This window comes from Pistacia vera, unplaced genomic scaffold (assembly GCF_008641045.1).
Source record: "Pistacia vera cultivar Batoury unplaced genomic scaffold, PisVer_v2 Contig142, whole genome shotgun sequence".
Classification (NCBI taxonomy): domain Eukaryota; kingdom Viridiplantae; phylum Streptophyta; class Magnoliopsida; order Sapindales; family Anacardiaceae; genus Pistacia; species Pistacia vera.
This window is the reverse complement of record NW_022195489.1, coordinates 1057811-1067071: the sequence shown is the minus strand read 5'-3', so window position 1 is coordinate 1067071 and position 9261 is coordinate 1057811. Positions and strand designations below refer to the sequence as shown.

At 34.7% G+C, this 9261-nt stretch overlaps 2 protein-coding genes across 3 annotated transcripts; both read right to left on the bottom strand.

Annotated features, from left to right (window-relative positions):
* Positions 1 to 251: 251 nt before the first annotated feature.
* Positions 252 to 2521, bottom strand: LOC116123385 (COBRA-like protein 10). Its single transcript, XM_031409158.1, has 2 exons — positions 1909 to 2521; positions 252 to 1728 (listed from the first exon to the last, which is right to left on the bottom strand). Exons 1-2 carry the CDS (start codon positions 2519 to 2521, stop codon positions 311 to 313), a joined length of 2031 nt encoding a protein of 676 aa, XP_031265018.1. The 3' UTR covers positions 252 to 310.
* Positions 2522 to 3711: 1190 nt separating this feature from the next.
* LOC116123460 (DDRGK domain-containing protein 1) lies at positions 3712 to 7866 on the bottom strand. Of its 2 annotated transcripts, none has more exons than XM_031409238.1 (9): positions 7754 to 7866; positions 7465 to 7594; positions 6844 to 6949; positions 6015 to 6121; positions 5480 to 5581; positions 5225 to 5386; positions 4911 to 4967; positions 4566 to 4602; positions 3712 to 4290 (listed from the first exon to the last, which is right to left on the bottom strand). In XM_031409238.1, the coding sequence occupies exons 2-9, from the start codon at positions 7573 to 7575 to the stop codon at positions 4085 to 4087; spliced, it is 888 nt and encodes a 295-aa protein (XP_031265098.1). In that variant the 5' UTR covers positions 7576 to 7594; positions 7754 to 7866; the 3' UTR covers positions 3712 to 4084. The 2 variants fall into 2 exon arrangements, with proteins under 2 accessions (XP_031265098.1, XP_031265097.1); XM_031409237.1 differs by having other exon boundaries at positions 7465 to 7591.
* Between the last annotated feature and the right edge of the window lie 1395 nt (positions 7867 to 9261).

The window sequence follows — 9261 nt, the reverse complement described above, 5'->3', positions numbered from 1 at the left end:
CCTGGCACTGCATTTGAATTAAACTTATAAAGTAGGCCTTGCTCATGCTATTGGTGGCAATATCATTCATTGTTATGAATCTTCCCAAGTGAGTAGACATCCCCCCTCTGCTGACAGAACAAGAACAAGAACAAGAACAACACTTTGTATGTGGGGATTAAAGAATAGTACTACTAGTTTAAATAAAATTTCCATGAGACAGTGCTCAAATTGCTTAAATAAATTAAATACAAGTAACTGAAAATCTTACCAATTTCCTACAAGAACAGACTTAAAAGGAAGACAAAATAACCCCAAATGGATGCTAGTTTTAATGGAATTGATCCTGCATCAACATGAAAGTCAGGACCCCAATCAACATAACAAGCACGAAATTCACTGGAGATCTATGCCCTGAATCTCTTATAGGAAATTCTGTTGGAAGAGTACATTCTTCTCCATTGAAGAACACCTTTGTAGGAAATCCATCACCCCTCTGAATATTTATATTTGGTAAATGTTTCTTGGTGAATGAAATCACAGACTGCTGTTTTCCTGGCACTCTTGGTTCACCTGGTTTAGTACCATTTGTCTCTGCCATCAAGTAATTTAGACCTTCTAACCCCTGGAAGAATAGTGTTTTGTTTACTTGTGGCAACCTTGTCCCATTAAATGAATACACATTTTCATAACCTGCATAAACCTTGTCCATTTTCACTGCTGTGAACCAATCCTCAAATGAGACATCACCCCAATTGAAGAGTGTAAGTCGAGCTGACCATCCATCTTTATAATCAGAATTGATGTGCCAATTAAGACTCACTCCACAGTTATCAGGACATGGCATTGGCTTAGGAACACGCTTATGTTTGAGACTAGCCCAAGCAACAGCTTTGGCAGTCCTATTTTCAAAAGGCACAAGTTGAGCCTCTGAAGGAAGGAGCATAGCTTTAGCCTTGGGGTTGCATTTATCAGTATCTGGACAACCGCAAGCACAAGTTGGGCAAGGAATGATAGATTCATTGTAATAGGCGGAGAATGAAACACAGCACCGAGCTTTTTCTTTCTCAGGCTTTGTTATGTTGCAAATGACTTGATAACTTGCCACTGCAGTAGTAGTAGATTGAAGTCCACTGGGGTCAGGAAATTCAGTTGGCTCAACTCTTATTGGAGGGCCACACTTGTAGTTTGGATTCACAAGACCATTGATTGCCCATTTCATTGGTGGAACTAAAGCAGTTCTGTTATCATTAGGAGGCAACTTATAAACTTGCAACTGAAAAATCGATCTTGACTTGCTCTCATTCATCGTTTTTGGCAAAATACTACCATTTCTACAACAATATGGTAACTTGCCAATTTTCTCATCATCTTTTCGATCAGCGGGCAAATCAGAAATAATAGGTTTCTTCTCACAATTCTGGACATTTGAGAAATCAAAGTCTTTATAAAATTTTCCAGCAGGGCCATAAAGGCAGTCAGCAGCGCCCTTTTTGTGAGTATAAGCTCCCCTCATGGTTGAAATGAACTCACCATTTTGCCATTCCCAGGTCAAGTTCCAATGATCAAGACGGCCCAAAGGGTTCATGTTGTCGATCGTAACTTGAGCAAGATAATTGTTGGAATAGGCCTGAATTACATCATATATCATGGAGAGATCTCCGTTCTGGCGTGGTGCAAATTTGGTGGATTTGGCTGGTGGCGCTTTGTATTTTGGATTCCTTTTACAGCATACATGCATATAGCTCCCTGAGCAATCAAATTTTAGTATTTGCTAAACAATATTTCAATATTATATGCTTTCAAAATGATATATTATAATACATCCAACCCATTAATTATGATTCAGCAGTTCGAATGACGTTATTTGTAATCTTTTTATATTAAAATAAACTTTTTGATATGATGTATAATAAAAATAAAGATTACCTTCTTTAGTCGGACCAGGACAAACATATCCATCATTCATGAGCTTGAGGGTCTTTGGCATTGGGACACCTGGTGGCTTAACTCCGAACTGCGTGCCTGTGATTTCAATCTGAACCGAAATCTGAGTATAATCACCGGCGGTATCGACGGACGTTTTCAAATCCGCCAGTGGGTTCCCCACAAAGGTGGTTCCATTCCCAACAGGCGCAGGAAAATCAGCTCCGTCGATAATGGTGGCTCCGGAAGCCGACACCAAAACCTCTTTTCTATGAAACCCCACGTACATTTTCCACGCTTTAAGCTCCTCAGTACCAGCATTCACAATAGTCGCCATGGCCTTAAACGCCCAAGCTTGTGCGCTTGCATTTTTGAGGTAGGGCAATTCCTTTTCTCGTCCAGTAAAACTGTAGGTCAAGAAGATCCCATTACATTCTTCTTGACCTGGTGGTGGAGCCGGAGCAGGCGGTGAATCACCGTAATCATCTGAACCAGCATCTTGGCCATTATTTACATGGAACAACAAGGCAATATAAAAAAGAAAAATAACAGAACGAGGCAATGGTGGTGGTGGTGATAGTATTTTCTTCAAGCTTGTTATTTTATATGTTCTCATTGTATTAAAGAGTAAGGTTTGAGAGAAAGAGATGATGGTGGTGATTGTAAAGAGACTAGAGATGGAGAACAATTGGAAGTTTATTGGATTTGCAAGCGCCGCGCGAGAACTTTCTCGCGGCGAGGCAGAGAAGGGGAATCTGTGGAAAACCCATGGAAGATTGAGAGATGAAGGTTATAAAAGGGAAGACATAGTTAGAGACTAAGTCAAGCTCAATTCTCTTCCTCTAGTTTTTGCTGCTTCTTCGGAGGAGAGACAAAGAGTTTGTTGTTTTATTTTTGTTCAGAAAAAAAAAAAAAACTATACGTACAAACTTTAATTATATGGAGCTGCATGCTATTTTTTTGGGTTTTAATTTACTATGTGGTTGATAAATTGTCACGGCATTAACTGAATAACTGTTTGAGATGCCATAAACTGGCCTGAAGAGCTATCAAGCTTCCAACAAATTATCGTTAATTAGCAATAAATTAGTGAATTTTAACTTGTGAGATATGGGCATTAGTCGGAAGTTTTATAGTGCTTGTTCTTAAAATTTAAAAAAAAAAAAAAAAAAATATCATATTTTTAAGCTTTTAATATTATAAAATGTTGTTACTAATATGATATTTTATTTTGCAAAATGAACCATTAATGTTTCCATATTACAAAGTTCTAAAAACTATCTCCAGTTCATATTCTAATACATTTGAACGAAGAAAATATAACCCAGAAGTTGTCACGTAGGTTTGACAAAACAAATAAGATTTCTGTAAAATTACCAAATTTGTAATAAATTATTAATGTCATATTACAGTTTGCAATAATAGTTGGATAGATGAAGGACAATTTAGAAGAAAATAACCTCGAAAGATTAATCTGACAATCAAAAAATTTTGAACCACCTTAACACCACTTCTCATATTTATGAGTTACCTTCAAATATTTTACTTACAAGATGTGAACCCTAATATTATTTGAGGTGTAAATAAACTGACCTGACACAGATTTCAAAGCATAATAAAATGGTGAAACTTGATAAATTGATTTTTTAAAATTCTCTAGAAATCTCAGCTTCGAAATATGATAATTGTTAACATATATGATCATATGTTTCCTTCTACCAACCACAAATTACAAATTTGAAATCAACTCAGAACAACAATTGACAAAAGAGACGATCCATGATAGAGGACGATAGGCCAATGAAATTCACTCCATTCTGCAAACTTACTAATCGACGATGGTAAATTCTGGTCCTGGATCTAATTTCTTTTTAATCCCAAACACTATACAATGCTCCAACATCAGTATCGTAAATCTTCAGGAATAATTTTTCACATCTAATCTAAGAAGTCTAGATGAGAAAGATTTTGCCAGAATGATCATAATTTTTGTCATGCATCATCAAACTCAGGCCAAAATCTTATCCTGGCACATCTTCGGTGCGTCTTGCTTTTTGATTGCCCATCATGAGATTTTATCTATACAAAAATTTATCAAATTTTTATGTTCTCCTTTCTATCATTCTGTTAGTTTAATTTTTCTTTTAAGTATGTAACACAAGTAAGGGCGTACATCAAGTTAAGCAACAGTAATCTCCTCCACACTGCTCAGGTCCTCAACAAACTGTGCTTTTGATTCCAAATCAATGAACTGGTTGGACTTACTAGCTAGATGGGAGATGCTAACCCTTCCCTGATGTTTAATGTAGTCGGCCACAGCTGTCATCTCTTCCTGGGAGATGTAAATGTATTTTCCTCTATCATCCATCACGCCAGAAAGCCGCCCTAATCAAACAAAAATCCAACATTAAGTTCCTTGGTAAGCCTTTCAGAGAAGAAGATTCCATAGCAAACTTTAAACTGAATAATAGAATTGCTTTAAATTAACGATGAAAAGATAAACACATTATTAAAATTATGCAATATTATACTTCAACACCAGATAGCTTTGAAACATTGAAGGAAGAAAAAATGGTCTGTAAAGGTGAACGATGCAGCAAAGTATAATCAATTCAAGAAAGCAACTTCAGTACAAAGAGAGCGTGTGGAAGATTACATACCCATGCTTTCCAGCGAAGTAATCCGATTGATACATTCCTGCATCAACCAAAATTTGTATTGCAATATTAGGGCCATGATACTCCAAGACTATAATAAGAAGTAATTACAATTCCATAAGGCATTTAATAATCCATAATTACTTTGACAGACAGATGTATTCATACAGCAAAGTTACGAAAAAGCAGAATAAATAAGCTCATTGGTCAAATAACAAATAAAATTAAATACATCCATTGCAATTAACTATTTAAGAACATAATCACTTACTAAAACCACAGGGATAATAGAAAGAAAGCAAACAGCTTTCGTAAAAATAAAGTAAATAAAATGGCTAAGACATTTACCTGAGTTCGTAACTTAAATTCAGCAGCAAGATCTTCTAAAGGAACACATTTGTGTTTCTGCAAGATCCATCATAAGGGAAAAGAATTAGCACCAGAATAATCAGGTACACCTTTAAGCCTCACTACACCCATTAACATATCTCTATTCTATACATTCTAAAATACTTTCACTTCAAAGGTTCAGATAATAAAAAGCGAATAAATTGACAATGATGTTAACTGCAATTGCAGGCTCTGATAATCACCAATGGGTAAACTAAGTACATATTTCAAAGACCAAAGTCCCAAAAAATAAGTACAGACCAAAAAATTACCTTTATGTAATCAACAAAGTCAGAAAGCAAATCCCGTTTCCCATCTTGCAATTCATTTTCTGTAGTACCTTCAGCATCAATTGAAAATTCCCCTTTCCACTTGTCGAATTCTAATGCAGCTGCTTCCTCCTCCCTGGCTTTCTGAGCCTTGGCTTCTTCTTCCTATATAACCAAAGGCCTGGTTGTTTATCCAGAAGGCCAACCATCTAACCATAGAGAAATCTAAAAATACCATAAAAGAAGAGATCTACCCACCAATGCACGCTCCCGTGCTTCATGCTCCTCATCCTTCCTCCTTCGCATTTCTGCATAGCGGTCTTGCTTTGACTTCCTTGACTCATGTGCAGCTACTTCAGCCTTTACAATGATTATATAAGCACAGTAAACTACCAATACATCAACAAAAATGACAAAGAAGTAACCAAAAAAAAAGGAGGCACACAAAGACCAGATAAATAGGCCAAAGGCATCTCTACTCCAAAAGTCCATATCTTTCTGATACCCAATTGTTTATTTCTTTAATGAAATTTGGCTTGAGAATGAGTCAGTCACTCAAAATATTGTCATTTGAATTAGAACTTCACTATTACATCAAGGAGGAAAGATTTTCTTCAAGAAAACTAAATGTTTATATTCAGAATTTCATCAAATGTTTTAGGTTCAACAGAGATTCATGACAAGACAGCCTTCCTCTGATCCAAATTTTAGGTTTTGTTTTTTCCAATAAGAACATAGCAATTAAGTTAAGACACAATGCCATGAAAATATAAAATATATATATATATTGCACCTGTCGTTGTGCTTCTCGCTCTTGCCGCTTTCTCTCCTTCTTCGTTGATGCTTTAGCCTCATAATTCTCACCCTCCACAGCTTCATCATCACTTCCCTCAACAGTTTCTGTGGTCACATGTGTATTAAAATTATTATATTCAGTAAAATACCAGTTTCCCATATGACATAGGGTGCTTGAGTGAAGAAAAGTACAACAGAGGGGGAACAAAAATGGAGTACACCAGGGACACCATCAAATCAGGATTAGAAACGCATATATGATGTACCAGCATCTTATTTGTGTAAAGTAGCATTAATGGAAAAATGCTATGATACAAAAATTTCCCATTCAATTATTTTAAAATATACATCAAGTTTTCTTATAGTGAAAACAGATGGTTTTATTTATCTGAAAATCAAAGATTAAATGTCCAAAACCAACTCAAGTTATTGGTGACAATGCTTAACTATCCCAAAACTCCTTTAAGAACCAATCACCTTTAACCTCATCCATCCACTCATATCATTTGCAATGTATCATCCAGTCTTTTCCAGCCAAAATACATTTTGGCCAATTCCTAGCTATCTTTTAGTAAACTATACAGTCGAGATTATCCTGGCCTAAGTATCTAAAAACCTTTCAATTCTACAGCATCTCTGAACAAATCCAACTGCAGGCCCAATTTCATAAATATTAATTACATCATCCACAAACACCACCCTCTACTCTAATGGGGCCCAGTCTATGCATTTACGAAATTTCAGCCTCAGTGCATGCAGAAAACAGGAGCATTTAAATTGAACAGCAGAAACTAAATAAAAGTAATACAAAACAAAAAACCAAGGACCTTCTACAGCAGCAGCTCCAGCTGATGACGTGCTAGCACCAGCAGCAGGTCTTCTACGCATCCGACGAGCACCAGTGGCACGTACCACAGTTTCCCTCTGTGGAACCTGTAAGTTATACCACACATTTAGAAACCTAGTCAATGCCCATTCAACAACGTTCTAAAAGAAAAACTCTCACAAAGGAAACAAGAACGGGCTTGTAGTTTCAAGTAAAAAGTACATTCATAACACACACTTGGTATTGCTAACACGGGGTATGTTTACCAAATCCCAATCTTTCCTTCTAAAATCTGTCTGAAACACTTTGCCAAACATGATTCACATCAAAGACCAATCTCGATCTATGTGCTTCGGGAACAGTTTAAATCTTCAAAACGTTAATCATTATCATCTTCCTTTTTAACTCAAGTTCAATTTGGGAAGCAGGAATCCAATAAACTTTGGCAAACATGCGTTCCCCAAAAATTCCAAAATCAAACCTTGTGACAAGAATCCACAGAGCTGACTACTTAACTAATTCTTAGCATTAGTCAACATCTATAATTGGCAATAGAATGAAACAATTCAATCTCCAAATTCTAATTGGCTTTCAAGTAACAAAAGTAGAAGAATCAACAGACCTCCTCTTGATGTTGCTCTTCTCGAGAAACTGAGCGGCGTCTCCATAAAAACAAAGGAATTAAAGCGAGAACAAGCAGAATAGGAATTATCGCAGCTAACAGTTCGTCCATCGCTCAATCTCTTCAGCTGCTGCCACCAATCACATCACAGTAATTTTACAAAATCGAATCAAACAATTTATTATTACTGTTATAGAACAATTTGATTAAGGTAATTTGTGCTATTGATTTTTCTCGGGAAACAAACAGAGGAATTAGGGTTAGCGTCGATGAGAAAATAGGAACATACCTCAGAGTTAAACGGTGACGTGTTGGTGATCTTTAGATGAGAGAATTTGTGCAATTGAATTTGTGTGCAGTGCAAATGCCAGACCAGGATAAAACAGCGTCGTAGATTTCCCTCTTTTAGTAATTTGTTAAATGGGAATACAGAACAAATCATAATAATTATTTTTTATTTATTTTAAACAATCATAACACTTATTAGATTCAGAAAAAGAAAAATAAATAAGTATATGGTGGAGTAAATGACAAGATTAACCCATTATATAACATAACATCCTTATCTGGGACAAGATAATTTTATACCTTGTTCTATGCAACTAGGTGTGACAAATTAGGATATAAATTTTTGTTCGGATTAGAATTTGGTTTTTTATTTTCCCCGTATATACACCTCAACTAATGAGAGAAAGAATAGCACAACAATCCTCATTACAACCTTACTTAAATAGCAATAATCAGATGAAATCGAACTGAGACTGGTGGCTATCCAACTAATATCTCCATTCACTTAATCATCACCAATTCACCTAACTATGAGCTACGGACATATGGATGAATTTGGTATCTGTTAGTGATTCTTTTTATGATTTATTTTCTTTTAGTTTATCTAAATTAAATGGTACAAAAATTTAGAAAAGAAAAAATCTCACTTTTAGTTATTAGTAGGGGTGAGCGGTTCCGGGTACCCTACATTTTCGGGGAACCGAAACCGGAACTGCACAGTGCAGGTTCCCAAAAAAAGAAACAGGAACCGGAATCGCACAGTACAGTTCTTCAATTCAAGGAACAGAAACCTAAAATGCAGGTTCCGGTTCCTTTCCAGGGTACCCTGTAAAAAATAATTACCTCCCTATTAGTTTAAAAATAACAAAAACACTTATAAGTTTACAAATACACCCCTAAAAAATTTTCAATTCATTAATTGTGTCCAATGTAACTCATAACCTGTATCTCTAAGCAACACTTGAATTCAATCAATTATCACAATTACATAAAATTCGTCAATCAAAACCAAAACACAACAATTATTCATCACAATTCAATAAAATAAATTATTAATATTTATTAATTATTAATTAATGTTATATTGGTCAATTGGGTATTTACAATATACCAAATATAATTTAGTAAATTAATATTAGAAAACTAGTAATGTTATAATTAAATAAGTGATTAGTACAATGTAAATTGTAAGTTATAAAATTAAGTGTCTACTACAATGTAAATTGTAATGTTATAATTAATTAAGTAATTACTATTAATTATAATGTAATATATATTAATTAAATTGTTAATCATTTAATTAAGTATTGTATACTGTTTATAATGGAATGTATAATTAATTAAATAATCATACCTAAATTTATAATAAATGTTATAATAATAAAAATTATAATAATTTGATCAAGTATTGTGTAAATTAGTAAATTACTAATATTATAATATAATATCATAATCAATTAAGTAATCATTTAATTATGTAATGTTATATTAATTATATGATCATACTAT

What these genes read in the sequence shown, in the direction of transcription:
- LOC116123385 (XM_031409158.1), bottom strand. Translation starts at nt 2,521, where the DNA reads ATGAGAACATATAAAATAACAAGCTTGAAGAAAATACTATCACCACCA. An exon ending in TCCTGGTCCGACTAAAGAAG is followed by an intron (nt 1,729 to 1,908) that starts GTAATCTTTATT and finishes TTGATTGCTCAG; the next exon opens with GGAGCTATATGCATGTATGC.
- LOC116123460 (XM_031409238.1), bottom strand. Translation starts at nt 7,575, where the DNA reads ATGGACGAACTGTTAGCTGCGATAATTCCTATTCTGCTTGTTCTCGCT. An exon ending in AATTTAAGTTACGAACTCAG is followed by an intron (nt 4,603 to 4,910) that starts GTAAATGTCTTA and finishes TGGTTGATGCAG; the next exon opens with GAATGTATCAATCGGATTAC. An exon ending in TACTTCGCTGGAAAGCATGG is followed by an intron (nt 4,291 to 4,565) that starts GTATGTAATCTT and finishes TTGTTTGATTAG; the next exon opens with GGCGGCTTTCTGGCGTGATG.